Raw genomic sequence first — 19,804 nt, 5'->3', positions numbered from 1 at the left:
GTTCCCCAGTCCTCAAGGATGTCCAAACACTCACCACTCTCTAGCCATACCTGTGTATCATCATTCTACGTGTAGCAGTTTTGTTTTGGTACTACTCATTTTAATCTAAATACGCTTAAATAGGGAAAACTTTACAAACCATAAATGGAAGGTTAAGATTCTTTGAAAAATCTTTAAAATTCAGGAGTAACTATTAAAACAGAAACTATTCATCTGTGCCCCAGAAAGAGGATAGAATCACAGTTAATTGACTTTGGTGCTGTTAAGATACGGGTTTCATGGCAGAGCTGGTCTGCGGGTTCTCGGGGCCCCTGGCCCCAGCTTCCTGCTCCCAGGTGATTCCAGCCAAGCCCCAGGCACCCATCTCCTGGATCCAGCCAGGGCTTCCGTCTTGTGTACAGTTGGGACAAGTCAGGTTGTTCCCTCCAGGTAGCCCAGCAAGAAGGCTCAAAAGCACGGACCCTGTTTGTTCCACCTGCTTTCTGCGAAGACCCACTACCCCTTGGGTCTGTGGTCCTGCTGCTGCCCAGGCAGAACCCTCCTCCTCCAGGGGCCAGGGCTCACCGTGATCTGCTTAACATCGTCTTCCGCCTCATCCTGTGAAGAGTCCCCTGCTGCAAGAGAGACAAGCCACTGACTGCAGTCCTGGGGAGCCTCCACCTCCCTTCTCTCAACCCCACCCACCAGGGAAGCCTCAGGAGGCCAGGGTGCCGGGAATTCTCCTCGCAGAGGGAGCTGCCTAAGCCGGTGGTTCTCAGTTGGGGATAGTTTTGCCCCTTTACCCCGGGGATACTGGGCAATGTGACATTTTTGATTGTCATGACTGTGGGGTGGGTGCTTCTGGCATCTAGTAGGTAGAGGCCAAGGATCCTGCTAAACATCCTATCATCGCATCCCTCTTGCCAGGACCAAGCCATCCCACTAGGATGAAGGTGGACAGGCAGCAGGGCTGAGGATCCCGGGCTCACCCTCGTTGGCTGCCTCCCTCTCCCGGTGCTTGGCGTCAGCCCTATCCAGGTAGGAGAAGCTGGGCCGCAGCTGCAGGATGCCATGTAAAGGTGTCAGGTGGAGCTCACCTGGCGGAGGAAGAAGGGCTTGGACCCAACTCTAGAAACCTACCCAGTTTGGCTCAAGGGAGTCACCAAGTCCCCTGAAGACCTAGGCCTACCATCAAACCGCCTCCCATTCCCACTGCAGCCCCCAATCCTAGAGTCTTGGGACCACCAGGCCAGGGACCATCCCCAACTCCACCTGACCCTGCTGGACACAGCAAGCACACAGCCCAGACTAGGACAGGAACCTGGACTCTTCTGTTCCAACCCACTTCCTTCAGTCCCACCTCCCAGCCCGGTTCCACACCCCTCTCCCCAGCTGCTTGCTTCGCCACACTAGGCAAATTCGCCCTGCTGTTTACCCTCCAGGCCTCAGCCAGATCACCCTTACTGTCCCACCCCACACACCTGGATTTCCTCTCCTTATCCTCTACCTCTTCCTGCCAAAATCCCACCCGTTCCACTAGGAAGTCCACTAGTGCCACTGTGGCTGGGGAAGACGCCCTGCTGGAACTAGGTGGAGTGTCCACATGGCCTCTGATAAAGACGATGACTTCCCCTCCCACTGCAAGGGATGTGGCTTTCAAGAATCACACGCTTGAGACATGGGTTCTAAATAGAACACGAGAGTTATATGACACTACTTTTGATCCTATCCCGTTTTGTTTCCTAAGTGTTCAGATTAGTTTCGTTCATTGCTTTTGAGACTAAATACTTAAGCACTTTGTACTTTTTTTGTTGGAGACGGAGTCTCGCTCTGTCACCCAGGCCAGAGTGAGCCATGATCTTGGCTCACTGCAACCTCCACCTCCCCGGTTCAAGTGATTCCCCTGCCTCAGCCTCCCAAGTAGCTGGGACTACAGGTGTGTGCCACCATGCCCGGCTAAATTTTTTTGTATTTTAGTAGAGACGGTGTTTCACCATGTTGGCCAGGATGGTCTCGATCTCCTGACCTCGTGATCTGCCCGTCTCGGCCTCCCAAAGTCCTGGGATTACAGGTGTGAGCCACTGCACCCGGCTGCACCTTGTACTTTTTACCAGCTTTGGGACAAGACTCATGTACCATACAGTCTCCTCATTTAAAGCATACAAATCAATGTATTTTTTTTTTTGAGATGGAGTCTCACTCTGTTGCCCAGGATGTTCAGTGGTGCAATCTCAGCTCACTGCAACCTCCGCTTCCTGAGTCCAAGCTATTCTCCTGCCTAAGTCTCCTGCGTAACTGGGATTACAGGCAGGTACCACCACGCCTGGCTAATTTTTTGTATTTTTAGTAGAGATGAGATTTTACCATGTTGGCCAGGCTGGTCTCGAACTCCTGACCTCAGGTGATCTGCCCACTTCAGCCTCCCAAAGTGCTGGGATTATAGGCATGAGCCACCACTCCTGGCCATAATTCAATGTATTTTAACGTATTCACAAAGCTGTGCAGCCAGCGCAATCAATTTTAGAACATTCTCATCACCACAAAAAGAACCAGGCAATCCCCACTCCACTCTCCCACTAGTCCCTGGTAGCCACTAATCTACTTTCTGCCTCTGTGGATTTGCCTGTTTTGGACATTTCACGTACAGCCACACATCACTTAACAATGGGGATATGTTCTAAAAAATTCATCGTTAGATGATTTCATCATTGTGCAAACATCGCAGAGTGCACTTATACAAACCCAGACAGCAGAGACTACATGCCTCGGCTCTATGGTATGGCCTGTTGCTCCCAGGTTACACACTGTACAGCATGCTACTCCCCTGAATACTGTAGGCAGTTGTAACAGAATGGTATTTGTGATCTAAATATATCTAGGCTGGGTGCAGTGGCTCATATCTGTAATCCCAGCACTTTGGGAGGTAGAGGCTGGAGGATCACTTGAGCCCAGGAGTTTGAGACCAGCCTGGGCAATATAGCCAGACCCCATCTCAACAAAATTCTTTTAAAAAAATTAGCCAGATGTGGTGGCACGGCCTGTTGTCCTAGCTACTCAGGAGACTGAGGGAAGGCGATTGCTTGAGCCCAGGAGATAGAGGCTGCAGTGAACTATGATCACCACTGTACTCCAGCCTGGGTGACAGAGTGAGACCCGGTCTCCAGAAAAATTAAAAAATTCAAACAAACAAACAAACAAACAAAAACCACACAAAGAAAAAGACCCAAAAATCCCTAAACATAAAAAAGGTACAGTAAAAGTATAGTATAAAAGACTAAAAACAGCTTATAGGACTGAGGCTGCTCTGGGTGAGAGTGAGTGGCGAGTGAATGTGAAGGCCTATGACATTACTACACGCTACTGTAGACTTCATAAAGACTGCACACTTAGGCTACACTAAACTTATAAAAAAAATAGGCTGGGCACAGTGGCTCATGCCTATAATCCCAGCACTTTGGGAGGCCGAGGTGGGTGGATCACGTGAGGTCAGGAGTTCGAGACCAGCCTGGCCAACGTGGCAAAAACCCTGTCTCTACTAAAAATACAAAATTAGCTGGGAGTGGTGGCCTGCACCTGTAGTTCCAGCTACTCGGGAGTCTGACACAGGAGAATTGCTTGAAACCGGCAGGCAGAGGTTTCAGTGAGCCAAGATTGAGCCACTGCATTCCAACCTGGACAACAGAGTGAGACTCCCTCTAAAAAAAAAATACATAAATAAATTTATGAAAAATATATCTTTTTTTTTTTTTTTTGAGACAAAGCCCCGCTCTGCCGCCCAGGCTGGAGTGCAGTGGCCGGATCTCAGCTCACTGCAAGCTCCGCCTCCTGGGTTCACGCCATTCTCCTGCCTCAGCCTCCCGAGTAGCTGGGACTACAGGCGCCCGCCACCTCGCCCGGCTAGTTTTTTGTATTTTTTAGTAGAGACGGGGTATCACCGTGTCAGCCAGGATGGTCTCGATCTCCTGACCTCGTGATCCGCCCGTCTCGTCCTCCCAAAGTGCTGGGATTACAGGCGTGAGCCACCGCGCCCGGCCAATATATCTTTATTATATATGCTTTTTTCAAGACAGAGTCTTGCTCTATTGCCCAGGCTGGAGTGCAGTGGTGGAATCTCAGCTTACTGCAACCTCCGCCTCCCAGGGTCAAGCAATCCTCCCACCTCAGCTTCCTCAGTAGCTAGGACTAAGGGGTGTGCCACCATGCCCAGCTAATGCTTGTATTTTTTGTAGAGAAGGGATTTTACTATGTTGCCCAGGCTGGTCGGGAACTCCTGGGCTCAAGCAATCTGCCTGCCTCAGCCTCCCAGAGCGTTGGGATTACAGGAAAGAGGCACCACGCCCAGCTATATGCTTTTACCTTGTTTTTGTTTTTTTGGTTTTTTTTAAACTTTTTACACTTTCTACCAAAAACTAAGACACAGGCTGGGCGTGGTGGCTCACACCTGTAATCCCAGCACTTTGGGAGGCCGAAGTGGGTGGATCACCTGAGGTCAGGAGTTTGAGATCAGCCTGGCCAACGTGGCAGAATCCTGTCTCTACTAAAAATACAAAAATTAGCCAGGTGTGGTGGTGCGTGCCTGTAATCCCAGCTATTTGGGAGGCTGAGGCAGGAGAATCACTTGAACCCAGGAGGCGGAGGTTGCAGTGAGCTGAGATTGTGCCACTGCACTCTAGCCTAGGCGACAGAGCGAGACACTGTCTCAAAGCAAAAGAAACAAACAAAAAACTAAGACACAAACATACGAGTTAGCCTAGGCCTACACAAGGTCAGGCTCGTTAAGATATCACTAGGTGAGCCACTTCTTCAGCTCCATTATAACCTTTTGGGACCACCGTTGAGTATGTGGTTGGTCGCTGACTGAGACATAAGCACACAGTGCGTAGCTGCGAGTGAGGAAGCCCGTGGCTTCTTTCACTTAGCACCATGTTCTCAAGGTTCATCTGCGTGGTAGCATCGGTGCTTCATTCTTTTCCGTGGTCAAATAACATCCATTGTGTGAATGGACCACATTCTGTTTCTCCATGAATCCAGCGGATGGGCATCTGGGTTGTTTCACATTTTGGCTATCATGAAGATGCTACTGTGAACACCTGTGTGTGGTTTTGTGTGGACACATGTTTTCATTTCTTTTGGATAGATGCTGCCTAGGAATGGAATTGCTCTGTCATAAGCTTTGTATTTAAAGACAAAATTCTGTCCCCAAACTTATATTATGCTACTTGTATGTATCTGTGTCCCGGGAGGACAAATGAACTTGGAGCCCCACCCCATCTAGTCAGGCAGTGTCCAACCAGCAGGCCCCAAAGGTGGCCACTTCCAATCCCCTGACAATGTGTCATTTCTGTTGTTTCCACACCTGCCCGGCTCCTGCAGGTGTCTAGCTTTCAGGGCAGGTGGGAGATGGACACCAGGCTGGGGAGGTTCTCTCCCTGCCCAGCCCCCACAACGCCATGTCCCCACCATGGGACGCCCAGCCCCGGGTACCTTGCCTGTAGAGTGCAGCGGCATAACGGGATGTGTTACTGGTGGTCTGGGAAGAGCAGAAGGTCTGTTTGTCCATCAGCTTCCTGGAGCACAGGGAGAAGCAACATCACGGGGGAAGGCAGCTCTGAGCCAGGGCCTGTGGCCACAGCGCACTCCACCCCCCAGACACCTTCTGAAGTGCCACAGTCAGGGACCAAGGCCGCAGGGTAGCCTACGCGGGTCTCAGGAGCGGAGCCTGGGGATGAGAAAATCCATGGCCTTGTTTGTAGACCAAGAGACGAGGAGTGGGCGGGAGCTCTGGGACCAGTTAGCTCAGGGAGAGTCGGGTCTGAGACAGGACCAGCCCTCCAAAGGCTGGGACGCTGGTGGGGAGCCCAGTGACGGGGCAAAGGGGGTCAGTGTCTTTAAGGTCTTTGGGAGGCTCCTGTGTGAACACAGGGAAACCGGACAGGCTTGGGGCCGGGAACTCACGAGGAATACGTGCTGGTCTCGTCGGCGCAGGCCCCGTCCACGTTCAGCGCGATCTGCTCTCCTTTGCTGCGGCAGTAGTTGGGGTTCAGGGTGTCGATGGCCATCTCAAGCTCTACCTGGAAGCACCAAGCATCCCCGCCAGCTATGAGGACCCCAAGGTACGGCTCCCCAAGGGACACCCCAACCCCACCATGGCTACCTCCTGACCAGGTCCCTGCCCAGAAGCGGGACTGACACATGTCCACAAGGGCCCCTGGACTTCAGTCCACACCAAGGGCCACAAACCCAAATTCCAACAAAAATGTCACAATTTTTTTTTTTTTTTTGTGGGAGGAAGTGGACAGTCCGGTAATCTTGTTTGTCCTCTGCTTCACTCCCAAGGGTCTAAATTGGGTGCCAACACTGAAAAATCAAGAGATTTCTCACAAAAATCCTTATTTCCCACTTCTCTTGAAAAGCCAGCAGAACTGGCAATACCAGGATGGCACTTCCATGTGGCTGCAGGGCCTAGAGTTGCAGACCCTCCATGGACAGACGCTAGATTCTCTTCCTATCAGACCTACTCCATGTTCACCCACCTGCCCCCGTCGTATCCTAGGAACCTAAGCTCACATCTGGTCCCATCCTCTAATTCCTCAGCCTTGTGCCTCCCTGACCTCTCTGGAGCTGCCCTGTCTTTCTGGACACTTTCCTTCTTCAGCTTTCAAGGCCCTGGGAGCTGCTGGTTCTCCTAATTCTCCAGTGGCCCCTTCTCTGAGCTTCTCGCCTCCACCGGCTCCCACCCTCATCACCCTTTCTTCCCGCCCCCACTGCCCTCAGCGGGCGGCCCCACCTTCTGCTGCTTGGGCTTGATCTTGGCTGAGAGGTGCGGAATGTCATCATAGGTCATCGAGGCTGGACGCACAGGGTACTGGGGAGGGGAAGGGAGCCATTAACTGCACCCCGCCCAGCCCTGCCCAGAGCTGGGCCCCGCCCAAGAATCAACAGCTATCTCCAAACCCACCCCAAGCAGACACCGGCCTTACCCTACCACAAGGGTACCAGCTACCCAGCTCCACCATGAGGCACCCCTGCCAGTCTCCACCTGTAGCCCTATTCTCATCAGCTCCCCCCCCGGCCTCCCTCCAAACGGCCACTGCAGGACGTCTGACTTCCAAGGGACAAGCCTACACACAGGAACCCAAACCAGCACGCTGCTGCTCCAGGAACCCGCAGAGCACGGCCATGGGAGGTGAGGATGGGGGTCCAGGGCCTAACTACCAGTGGACAGGCCATCTGGGGAGAGGCGGATGAACAAAAGAAGTCCACGAGGAAGCAAAGAGCGAAAGCAACACTAGCACGTGCTGCTCACTGCTGAGGCCAGACGACAGGCAGGTGGAAATTCGTGATCCCATTTTCTCTCTTTATCCCGTTATGTGAGCTTCCTCGCAAGATACTGAAGAAGGGAGCCAGGCAGCCATGGCCCGCTCTTATCTTTTTTTTTTTTTTTTTTGAGACAGAGTCTCGGCTGGAGTGCAGAGTGCAGTGGCCGGATCTCTGCTCACCGCAAGCTCCGCCTCCCGGATTTACGCCATTCTCCTGCCTCAGCCTCCTGAGCAGCTGGGACTACAGGCACCCGCCACCTCGCCCGGCTAGTTTTTTGTATTTTTTAGTAGAGACGGGGTTTCACCGTGTTAGCCAGGATGGTCTCGATCTCCTGACCTCGTGATCTGCCCGTCTCGGCCTCCCAAAGTGCTGGGATTACAGGCTTGAGCCACCGCGCCCGGCCCCCTGCTCTTATCTTTACATGAATGGCTCACACTGCAATGCGCCCAACACTCAGGGGCTCCTGTCCACATCTGTGCTCACAGTGCTCGCTCGCTCTCTCTCTCTCTCTCTCTCTCTCTCTCTCTCTCTCTCTCTCTCTCCCCCCCCACATCTGTGCTCACAGTGCCCTCTCCCTCTCCCTCTCCCTCTCCCTCTCCCTCTCCCTCTCTCTCTCTCGTAGAGGAGTCAAAGTGTGGACCCCTCCTCAAATGCTCTGCCTGGTCTCACGACAGCCTGTGGAAGGAGCCTGGTGGAGGCATGGCAGTGTGGAAAACAGGCCCTTTCAGATCCGCTATATTCTAGCACAAGGAGACGGTCATTTCCTAAAAGCTCACTCACACAGCAAAGTCGTGACTCTTCCCTGCTTCCTGGGCTGGGACTGGGGGAAGTTCTGAGATCACCTGACCAGGGGTGGGAAGGCTGAAGGGCGCAGGTTCTGGAATCACAAGCCTGGCTTCCAGTCCTCATCCTGTTCCTTGTTAACCGTGGCCTCAGGCACCTCGCCTCCCTGAGGCTAAGCATCCTCACCTCCCAGGGCCGCTGTGAGCACGTAGGAGGAAAGAGAGCCGATGGCGGCACAGGGCTTGGCACTCTGGACACACGGGGGTCACTGGCACCTCCACCATCACTTTGCAGCCAGTCAAGGAAGCAGGGTGAGCAGGCACACAGCACAGGCTCCATTCCCACGGCCCATAAGGGTGACACCCCGGGAGTGGAGGCCAGGACCTCCCAGCACAGGCTTACAGCATCGCTGCCATGGTGCGCCCCAGGCCCCGTGAGGGCCTCCCTGTGCCTCGCATTCTCATGTGCATCATGGGGTATGAACACTGACTCTAACTGTGGGAATGTAACATGGGGCAGAGCAGCCCAGCAGTTTAGCCTCAAAAAGCTAAATGCAGACCCAGCAATTCTACCAGGCATATACCTGGAAGAAATGAGAATTCACGTTCACATAGAAACTTCTATGTGAATGTCCACAGCAGCATTATTTATAATAGCCAAAAAGTAGAAATAACCCAAACACCCATCAGCTGATGAATGGATAAACAAATGTGGTCTACCCATACAATGGAACATTATTCATCAATAAAAGATCAAATGTTGGCTGGGAACGGTGGCTCACACCTGTAATCCCAGCACTATGGGAGGCCGAGGTGTGCAGATCACGAGGTCAGGAGTTCGAGACCAGGCTGGTCAACATAGTGAAACACCATCTCTACTAAAAATACAAAAATTAGCTGGGCTTGTGGCACGTGCCTGTAGTCCTAGTTACTCAGGAAGCCAAGGCAGGAGAATTGCTTGAACCTGGGAGGCGGAGGCTGTAGTGAGCCGCAATCAAACCACTGCACTCCAGCCTGGGTAACAGAGCAAGACTCCGTCTCAAAAAAAAAAAAAAAAAAAAAAAAAAAGATCAAATATTGATGCAGGCTATAGCTACCATGTGGATGAGCCCTGAAAACATCATGGAAAGTGAGAGCAGCCAATCACAGGAGGCCACATATTGCATGATTCCAGCTATGTGAACAGAACAGGCAAATTCACAGACAGAAAATAAGGGGAATGGATGCCTGGGGTTGGAGGTGGGAATGGGGGGCACATGGAGACTGATTGCTAATAGGTGTGGGGTTCCTTTAAAGGGGGACAAAACTGCCAAAATAGACTGTGGCGCTGGTTGCACAGCCCCATGAATAGACTAAAATCCATTGCATTACATGCTGAAATGGGGAAATTGTATGGTGTGTAAATTTTATCTCAATATATCGGTTATAAAACACAATAATCACCACCATAGGTTATTGTGGGGTTAAAGAGGTAACTGAGGTAAATGCTTTAAACAGTCTGCATATGGTCAATGCTCAATACATGTTGGCCACTATGACAAGCTGCTGGCCCAGCAGCAAGGGGAGGGGGCAGAGGTAGCAACCCGGGGCCCTCACAGCTGGCAGGACTGAGGGCTCACAGATGCTGCCATGGAGCTGCCCCTTGGAGCCTCCACAACAGCGGCCATCATCACTGGCACTAACTCTCTGCCAGGTGGCATCCTGAACACTTCACTGTGGACCCAGTCTGTCCTCCCGGGGACCCTATGAGGCAGGCATTATTACCATCACCACTTTGCAAGTGAGGAAACTGAGGCACAGAAGGATTAAGAAATGTGCCCACGGTCTCGCAGCTACGGTGTGATGGAGTTGGATCTCAATCCAGTCTGACCCTAGAGCCCCAGCTTTAACTGCTGCACCCTTCTGCCTCTCCTGTGTCCCTTCGGTTTTCCCATCTTTGAAATGAGACCAATATTAACCCACCCGCGAAAGCAAAGAGACCCCATGACACTCTCCACACCGAGAACCCTAGCTGAGGTTTCCCATCGCTTCCTGCCCGTGTTCCTGAGTCCACACCACCCATCCACACCTGCTTTTCCCCTCTTTACCTTCAAGTCCCATAATTACCTGAAATAGATACAGCTTTTCCGCCAGACTCTTGGCCAAGTACACGTCGATCTGGGAAGAAGGGAAGATGACTTAACCGGGAGACTGGACACAGTGCGGACCTCCCGGGGCTGTGCCGGCACTTCCAGCTTCAGTGAGGGGTAGTGGCTCAGGGAGGCAGTTTGGGGAAGGAGGAAATAGCTCAGCTCATGCTAAAAGCAAGGGGATCCAAGGCTGCACACTGGGTATATTCAGGAATCCCTCCAGAAAGCTCCCAGGGGAACCAGGGCAAGAGTTCACCTGGCACCCCCACCCAAGTTCATAATCCCCCAGTAAGCACACATCTTCCCTGGGGCTGCACTGATTGGGAAACGTCCTGGAGCCTGGGCAAATGCTCTTCTGAGAGGCAGGCAGGTGAGGGCTCACCTATGCCTGTGCCTCCTGGCTGGGCCCTCCACCTGCCCCTCCTGGACAGGCCTATCACCCTGTCTTAGGGGGTCTGCCCTTCATGACTGATGGCTTCGCTTCCTGTCTTCCCAACACTAACCACCCCCACCCCGCCATGCAACAGTTTACCTTCCTGCTTCCTAGCTCCTCCTATGAACCACATTCTCTCCTGCCCCTGGGCCTTTGCACACGCTTTTCCCTGCATCTACAGAGCCCTTCACACATGCCTCCCCTGAGCCTTGATTGCTTGCTCCTCCAAGGAGTTGGTTGAGGTATGACTTGGGCAGGAAGCATTCCAGGGTCCCTGGCTGCAGAGGGCGCTGCCTCTGTCCTCAGAGTCCCTTGGACTCTTCTGTCCCATCACCACCCCCGTACTACAGTGTAGATGCAGCTTAAATGCATCTAAATAACCCAAATCTAATAACTTAGCAACATCCCCCAAGCAAGGAAAAACCACCTCTATTCATCTCCGAGGACCTTCTCCTTGCCCCTGCCCTTCCCACTGGAGGTCAGGCTCTGCATATAGGGAGGCTGAAGGCAGATGCAGTTACTTTTTGCCTTTTGCCCTCCAAAGGTCTAAGTCCTGGGTTAAAAGGATTCTGAAACGTGAGTTTGACTATAAACAGCTTTCTCTAAGAAGGGAAACCTGGGCCAGGCATGGTGGCTCATGCCCGTAATGCCTGCACTTTGGGAGGCCAAGGTGGGTGATCACTTGAGGTCAGGAGATCGAGACCAGCCTGGTTATCATGGTGAAATCCTGTCTCTACTAAAAATACAAAAATTAGCCAGGCATGGTGGTGGGTGCCTGTAATCCCAGCTACTCAGGAGGCTGAGGCACAAGAATCATTTGAACCCGGAGGCAGAGGCTGCGGTGAGCCAAGATCACACTACTGCACTCCAGCCTGGGCAACAGAGTGAGACTCCATCTCAAAAAAAAAAAAATCAGTCGGGCGTGGTGATGGGCGCCTGTAATCCCAGCTACTCAGGAGGCTGAGGCAGGAGAATCGCTTGAACCTGGGAGGCGAAAGTTGCAGTGAGCTGAGATGGCGCCACTGAACTCTAGCCTGGGCAACAGAGCAAGACTCTGTCTCAAAAAAAAAAGGGGGGGGGGGGGGCGGGAAATCTGCCTCCCACTGCCTGCACCCTACACCCGGAGACTCCTGCCTCATCAGTCCTATCCCCAGCCCATTAGCTTCCCAGGAAAGGGGACCCTCCCTGCCCTGCTCACTGATGTGTCACAGCCCCCAGCACACAGTGGTCCAGTGAACAGTTGCTGAATGACTGCATCAATGACTCCACCATAGTTCCCGGGTACCTGGGTGCCAGGCACTGTACTCGGGCTTTGTGGCACAGCAGTGGACAGGAAAGAAAGCAATGAACTGATATCTAGGGGATGACAGGGGCTAGGCCAAGTATGAGTTATCGCCAAGGTAAGGGCAGAGAGAGGCATGGGAGGGTCCAGGAGGGGAGCTGGGTGTGGAAGGGCAGTCAGGGAAGGCCTCTCTAGAATGAGGTGATGCCGGATCAGAGACCTGAAGGAAGGGAGAGGTCAGCCACGCAGGGGTCTGGGGGACAGCAGAGGGGACCAGGCAGAGGAAACAGCAAGGGTTGGGGTCCCAGAACATCAACAGATCCCAGACCGGCCTGAGGATGCATGGCAAGGACCCAGTTCCACTGCCTGTAGCCCCGGCGGCAGGGGACAGAGAGCAGCAGTTACCTCCTGTACGACTGGGTCATCCTCTTCATTGGCCATACTAGAGGAGAGCCAGCCGCGCAGTCCTTGAGCTCGATCTGCAAAGGAGGGCGAGAGACTGGGACCATCAGTCAGTGGTTCAACCAACATTTCCCTGTGCCTATTCTGCAACAGGCCCTGAACTGGGAGGTGGAGCCCACAACCAACCAACTGACCTTCTTTCTACATCTACCGTGAAGTCAACAATGGACGACCAACCCTATACCCCATCAGCCAAAAGAAATAAAGAAAAAAAGAAACATTCAGATGCAAGCGGGTAGACCAAGCCAACACGTGTGGGCTGCACCTGCGGGGGAAAAGCAAATGACTGGCTTTAAGGGTTTCTTCTCTGCTCACAGAGAATTCACTGCCAGAGAGGAGGATAGAGGTTAGCTGGTCCCAGCCATGATTAAAACACTGGAGAACTGAGGGCCCTGAGGAGGCTTGAAAGAGCAGCCAGACGTCAAACAGGCAGACAGACAGTCCAAAGCTCTCTCTGATACTTGATTTTCAAGCTGACTTTAACTCGAATCCTGAGTGAGATGACTCTTCTGTGATTTGGTCTAAAAATGACCTCTTCACACACTCTTCTGTCCTGTATTCGACACAATAACCCTGTGAGGTGTGGTGATTGTTACTGTTTTATAATGAACAGACTGGAACTCAGAGATACTGTGTGCGTTTTTACCCAAAGTCACATAGTAAGCAGGATGATGAACTGGACTTCACATCCAGGCTGTCTGACCTCAGGTGCAGGTAACAGGGAGGGGAGGTGAGAGGCAGGCAGGGCCTTTCTGCTGGGGAGGAGGCACGTGGGGTGTGCCTGGAAGGAGAGAGGGCGTTGGGTAAGCCACGACAGCAGAGGGGAAGAGGAATTCCAGGAAGAGGGAAGGCTGCAGGTCTCCACGGGGCAGGCTGAGTATTTCAGCTGGTCTGTCCCTTCACATACCCAAAGAGAAGAGAGGTGGTCATAGGAGGATGGTACTCAGGCACCCCCAGGCCTCAGCAATCCCCAAACCCCTGCTCTTGGGTGAGACCAGCATTTTTTTTTTTTTTTTTTTTTCCTTGAGACAGAGTCTTGCTCTGTCGCCCAGGCTGGAGGGCAGTGGTACGATCAGCTCACTGCAACCTCTGCCTCCCGGGTTCAAGTGATTGTCCTGCCTCAGCCTTCCAAGTAGCTGGTATTACAGGTGCCTGCCACAGTACCCGGCTAATTTTTATATTTTAAATAGAGATAGGATTTCACCATGTTGGCCAGGCATGATTTTTGTCTGATCTACTTAACATTTGAACTATCTAATATTTATTTATTTATTTATTTAAGACATGTCTCGCTCTGTCGCCCAGGCCAAAGTGCACTGGCATGATTTTGACTCACTGCTTCCTAGGTTCAAGTGATTACCGTGCCTCAGCCTCCCAAGTAGCTGGGATTACAGGCATGCACCATCCGCCCAGCTAATTTTTGTATTTTTAGTAGAGACGGGGCTTTGCCACATTGGCCAGGCTGGTCTTGAACTCCTGGCCTCAAGTGATTCGCCTGCCTCGGCCTCTCAAAGTGCTGGGATTGCAGGTGTGAGCCACCGCACCTGGATAAAAGCCAAAGTCTTTATCACCCCATGTAAACCCTAAACAATCTCCTGCCCCTTGACCTGCCAGACCTCATCTCCCACGAGCCTCCTACCCTCCTCTCCTCTCTAAACCCACCTCTGGGGATGTGTAGCTGCTCTACCCGCCTGATAACCTCATGGCCCCCCCTTCACCTCTTTCAGGTTTTTGCTCAAATGTCACCTTATGGCTAAGACCTTCCCTCTCCAAATCAAATTGCAAACTGCCTTCCCCACCCCTCAATTCCCTTCTCTGCTCTGGTTTTCTCCATAGCAGGTGTCTATCACCATGTGACAGTTTACAGCTCTGCATCTGTGCCCACCTCTATTGCCACTAAGCTGTAAGCTACGTGAAGGCAGAGATTTTGGTCTATTTTGTCCCTTGTGGTACCCCAAGTGCCTAGTACATAGCAGGCACTCAATACATGTTTGTTGTCTAAATAAATGAACCATGGGAATGCTATTTAATAGGAAGCTACAGAAGGATTTCGGGCAGAGGAAGATATGGAGGGGGTAGAAAGAGAAACTTCAGGGAAACAGGCTATCGTAACAGTCCCAGAGATGGAGGATAGAATGAAAATCAGAAGTCGCATCTCGATAGTTTCAGGTGCATCTCGACTCTCTGCTGTGCAGACAGAGGGCAGCGTGGAGGGGAGAGCCCAAGGCCTGACCCCATCTGCACTGGCTGCCAAGCACCACAGACATGTCAAGCTCCTGCCTTCTCTGCAGCTCGGCAGTGGACAACTGAGAGGCTGGAGCCTGCCAGGTGAGCAAGGGGACAGATCATAAGCATTGAGGGTGTGGCCTGGGAGCTTCCAAAGACACAATCATTCTTTCTCTGCTATTGCTATGCCCTGTTGGCCTCTGCGTTGCCAGGGATCAGGGAGGCTAAGGTGCCCTGTCAGCTAGAGAGCTGGAGCTCCTCCCTCTGGATAGTACATCTGGGTTGATACAAAGAGTGTCACCTCCCTTCATCCTCCAGGTTGAGGTGATCCAACTCAATGGCTTTCAAAGTTTTCAGCCTAAGATCCACCACAGTAAGAAATTCATCTCAGCCGGGCGCAGTGGCTCACACCTGTAATCCCAGCACTTTGGGAGGCCGAGGCGAGCAGATCACAAGGTCAGGAGATCAAGACCATCATGGCTAACACGGTGAAACCCCATCTCTACTAAAAATACAAAACATTAGCCGGGCGTGGCAGCGGGCACGGCAGCGGGCGCCTGTAGTCCCAGCTACTCGGGAGGCTGAGGCAGGAGAATGGCGTGAACCCAGGAGGCGGAGCTTGCAGTGAGCCGAGATCGGGCCACTGCACTCCAGCCTGGGTGACAGAGCAAGGCTCCGTCTCTGGGGAAAAAAAAAACAACATGAAATTCATCTCATATAAATAACCCAGAACATACATACAGTTGCATAACTGAAACAAGGTTTCATATAACTGTAACTGTCTCTACTATATGTCAGGCAGTGATGTTTTCTACTTCATTCATTCAAAACAAAAAATGCTAGCTTCAATTCCACTAAATCAATTTTACTTCCCACTAATAAATCTCAATCTGCAATGTGAAAAGAACTCATCCATGTCTCCCTATGGCTACCTGCCTCAAAGTCTCCCAGCAACAGTGAGTCCTTGGAAAGGCTGGCGTGGTGGCTCATGCCAGTAATCCCAACACTTTGGGAGGCTTAGGTGGAAGGACTGCCTGAGACCAGGAGTTCAAGACCAGACTGAGCAACATAGTGAGACCCCCCCACGACCCCCGGTCTCTCTTAAAAAAAAAAAAAAAAAAAATTAGCCCAGTGTGGCCTGCAGTCCCAATGACTTGGGAAGTTGAGGCAGCAGGACTGGTTGAATCCAGGAGTTTGAGGCTGCAGTGAGCTATGATCACACCACTGTGTTCCATCCTGAGTCACAGGGTGAGACTCTATCTCTATTCGGGGCGGGGCCAGGCACGCTGGCTCACGCCTGTAATCCCAGCACTTTAGGAAGCTGAGGCAGGCAGATCACCTGAGGTCAGGAGTTCCAGAACAGCCTGGCCAATAAGGTGAAACCCCGTCTCCACTAAAAATACAAAAATCAGCCGGGTGTGGTGATGCACACCTGTAATCCCAGCTACTTGGGAGGCTGAGGCAGAAGAATCGTTTGAACCCAGGAGGCAGAGGTTGCAGTGAGCTGAGATCTTGCCACTGCACTCGAGCCTGGGTAACACAGCAAGACTTCATCTTAAAAAAAAAAAAAATGTAAATCATTATTTCCCTGCCTAAAACCTGTCAACTGTCACTGTCACATAAAACAAAACCCAAACTCCTTTCCATGAGCCGCCTAAGGCCCTACATGATCTTGTCTCTGACTTCCCCTGACCATCCAGGCTGGTAGCCACTTGCTGGGCCTCCACCAAGCCAAGCCCCAGTCCACCCAAGGTCCTTTGCACATCATCTATTCCCCCACAGGGATTTCCAAGGTTGCTCCTTTTTATTAAATATCATCACCGCCTGCAGGAGAGGATAGGTTCCCTGGCCACCCTATTTTAAAAGCCTCCCCCAACTTCCTCCCAGGCACTACCACATCTCTATTTTCTTTCCTTAATGGGTCTCACCTTAATCTGGAACTACCTGGTCTATTTGCTCAGGTGTTGTCTTCTGCAATAGAATGTAAGCTCCATGAAGGCTTCTCAGTGCTTCAGTTTCCTCAACTATGAAATGAAGATTAAAAAAATATATATATCCACTGCTAGTTCTCTCAATACCTAGAACAGTGCCTGGCACGAAGTTGACACTCAATATAGTACAAAGAATACTTTATATTTAATCTTCTCATTAGCCCTATTAATAGAGATTTATCATCTTCAATTTGGAAATGAGGAGACTGAGGTTGAGAGAGAAGTAACTCATCCGAGGTGGAATCAGGACAGAAACTAGGGTCTCGTTGATGTCAAAGATCCTTATTCTTATTCTTAACCAGTATACTGCACAGATCTTCAATAAAAGGCAGTATGGTTAAGTGGGTAAGAGCCTGAACTCCGGAGCAAAACTACGCGGGTTCAAATCCCACCGCAGCTGCTTCGTATCTGTGACCTACTTGAGTTGTCCACCTCTGGTATTCTTCCCTATTTTCATCCCTAAAGTAGGGAAACTAAGTACCGACCTACAGACAGCTGCGGGGAGGAGTAAAGACGGTAATAAACGTAACCTATGGGAAGGTTCGTTATTACTTGACAACATGTTTTCTGCCAATGTAGGCGGGTAAAAACGCTGCAAGCAGGAGCGTCACCTGGTTTCTAATGAGCCATCACCACAACCCTATGAGGTAGGAATTTCTATTATCCCCATTTCACAGATGAGGAACTGTTGAGATCGCTAAGATCTCTTCTTTCCGCCTCCAAGCCCAAGGAATTCTAAAGCTAACCCAAAGGAACGACCTTGTTTGTTTACTGACACCTCCTCGGACCGAATGGTCAGGGCCGTATCCGGAGCACAGAGTTGGCTCAGTAAACACTGAATGGTTGCCTGAATAAATGAATGAGGAATCCCAGGCCTCGCCAGGCAGAAGCTAATCCGGTTCAGCTGCGAAGAGGGGGCTCCGGCAGGCGCAGGTGCCCTCCCTGCCCATCGGGGCGGGCCGCCGACCCCGAGCCTCGCTGTCCAATGGGTTTCTGCTCCCTCGCGGGTGGTCAGGACCCCTTCTCACGCCCACCACGCAGTCCCTGCCGCGAGCCGCCACCACACCCGACGCCGAGGACAGGTGTTCCTTCCGTAGGATGACCCCCAGGCCCGGGTGGGGCAGGTCGGCAGGACCCTGAGTCACCGCCAGCAGTGTCGGCCGCGGCCTCCCCAACTCCCAGGTGTCGGGTCGGGGAAGTAGGAGTCCGGGGTCGGCCTGGAGCCGGCTGCCCCTCCTCCCGCCCGAGTCCCGAGAGGCCCCCAGTCCCTCAGCACGGCGCGGCGCGGGCCTCCTTGGCCTACTCGGGAATCTAGCCCAGACCCACGTCATGAGTGCGGTCCGGCTCAAGCCCCAGCTCGGGCGCTGCCAAGATGGGACTCACCTCTCCGCGGGGGCCGAGCGCGGACGGCGGCAACCGCCCAGTTACCCGCGGGCTGCAGAGGCGGCGGCGGCCCGGCTCTCCTCTCAGGCGGCGGCCATGTTGCTGGTGGAGAAACTCCGGCGGACACGTGGGGGGAGCGGGCCGGCCCCAGAGCTTCCTCTTACCCACAATGCCCCGCCCCGGCGCACACGGCTCCGCCCCCTCCGCCGCGCCATTCATGCAGGCCGTGAGCCCCGCCCTGCAGCAGGGGGCGCTGATGGCACGCGCAAAACAGCCGGGCGTGTATGCAGCGGGGAACAAAAGGAAACCAACCCTGGCAGCGGTGGGATTCGAACCCACGCCCCCGAAGAGACTGGAGCCTTAATCCAGCGCCTTAGACCGCTCGGCCACGCTACCCAGCTGAAGAGAGTATTTGCCGAACGCTACTTAATGCTTTTGCATTCGCATTTCATCTGGAACTCGCGAGGCGTTTTCGCTGAGGTTTTTTTGTTTAACGTGTGTTCAAGCTGATCCCTATAGAATTATTTTAAAAAGCCGTGTGCTGGAAAATAAACACTTGCTCCAGTTTTTAGACCCAGGTTTGTTCCGAATAGGTATTAGAGCAAAACTCATTTTTAGAAACTGTACTCTGAGATGGATGGTTACCCTGGAGACCCCTGGTTAACTCACAAGTAATCCATACGACCCGGATTGCGTGTCTCCGGGAGAAGAAATCGATCTGATCAGAAACACGCCCTAGGGGATCTGACGGCCAAACCCGGGGGCTGGTCTGGGCAGTTGTCTCTGAGAAATTATGTGTTTACATTTTTACTTACACAAATAACACACGAATTATTGTAAAATATTTAAACTTTGCAGATAAGGTACAAATGCTCTTTGACTCTTGACTCGCATCCTAGGCCCCTCCGCAGAGGTTAAGTAACCATTATTATCAGTTTAATATGTACTATGGTTTGAATGTGTCCCCCAAATTTCATGTGTTGGAAATTTAATCCCCAATGTGGCAGTATTGTGTGGTGGGCCCTTTAAGAGGTGATTAGATCATGAGGGTGGAGCCCTCATGAATGGATTAATCTATTCATGGATTCATGGGTTAATGGATTAATAGGTTATCTTGGGAGGGGGACTGATGGCTTTATAAGTGGGAGCTTTATAAGTGCTAGACCTGAGCTAGCAAGTGAACAGCTCAGCACCCCCTCCATATGATGGCTTGTACTGCCTGAGGACTCTGCAGGGGTACCCCACCAGCAAGAAGGCCCTCGTCAGATGCACACTCTTGCGCTTGGACTTATCAGCCTCCATAACTGTAATAAGTAACTTCCTTTTCTTTACAGATTACCCAGTTTCAGGTATTCTGTTATAAGCAACAGAAAATGGACTAAAACACTATATATCTTTTGTACAAAAATGTACAAAAATTACAAAGAAAAAAAATCATCATCCATAGTGCCACCACCTGGCATTAAATTAATGACTATCATTATTGTGGCTTTTTTCTTTTCTTTTCTTTTTTCTTTTCTCTCTCTCTCTTTTTTTTTTTTTTTTTTTTTTTTTGAGATGGAGTCTCGCTCTTGTCCAGGCTGGGGTGCAGTGCTGTGGTCTCCGCTCACTGCATCCTTCGCCTCCTGGGTTCAAGCGTCTTTACTAAAAATATAAATTTAGCCTGGCGTGGTGGCACGCGCCCGTAATCCCAGCTACTTGGGAGGCTGAGGCAGGAGAATCGCTTGAACCTGGGAAGCGGAGGTTGCTGTGAGCCGAGATTCCGCCACTGCACTCTAGCCTGGGCGACAGTGTGAAACTCCGTCTCAAAAATAAAT

At 51.9% G+C, this 19,804-nt stretch overlaps 1 protein-coding gene and 1 non-coding gene across 4 annotated transcripts in view; both read right to left on the bottom strand.

Moving 5' to 3' along the window:
• Positions 1–18,141, bottom strand: part of LOC105485005 (RNA polymerase III subunit E) — a 37,840-nt gene extending 19,699 nt beyond the window's left edge. The window contains exons 1-9 of one of the 3 annotated variants that reach the window (XM_011747154.3): positions 17,988–18,141; positions 16,542–16,637; positions 12,331–12,404; positions 10,188–10,238; positions 6,767–6,844; positions 5,935–6,050; positions 5,464–5,546; positions 969–1,076; positions 565–614 (exon numbers count right to left, since the gene is read on the bottom strand). In XM_011747154.3, coding sequence (XP_011745456.1) covers positions 565–614; positions 969–1,076; positions 5,464–5,546; positions 5,935–6,050; positions 6,767–6,844; positions 10,188–10,238; positions 12,331–12,366 — 522 coding nt within the window. In that variant the 5' untranslated portion in view covers positions 12,367–12,404; positions 16,542–16,637; positions 17,988–18,141. Of the gene's footprint in view, positions 1–564; positions 615–968; positions 1,077–5,463; positions 5,547–5,934; positions 6,051–6,766; positions 6,845–10,187; positions 10,239–12,330; positions 12,405–16,541; positions 16,638–17,987 lie in introns of those variants that run through there. The other 2 variants (XM_011747155.3, XM_071084232.1) reach the window with 2 other exon arrangements.
• Positions 18,142–18,301: 160 nt separating this feature from the next.
• On the bottom strand, positions 18,302–18,383 carry TRNAL-AAG (transfer RNA leucine (anticodon AAG)). The gene has a single exon. It is a non-coding gene; the product is annotated as a tRNA-Leu (tRNA).
• Between the last annotated feature and the right edge of the window lie 1,421 nt (positions 18,384–19,804).

The sequence above is a fragment of the Macaca nemestrina genome, chromosome 18 (genome assembly GCF_043159975.1).
Source record: "Macaca nemestrina isolate mMacNem1 chromosome 18, mMacNem.hap1, whole genome shotgun sequence".
Lineage (NCBI taxonomy): Eukaryota > Metazoa > Chordata > Mammalia > Primates > Cercopithecidae > Macaca > Macaca nemestrina.
This window is presented reverse-complemented; position numbering and strand designations above follow the sequence as displayed.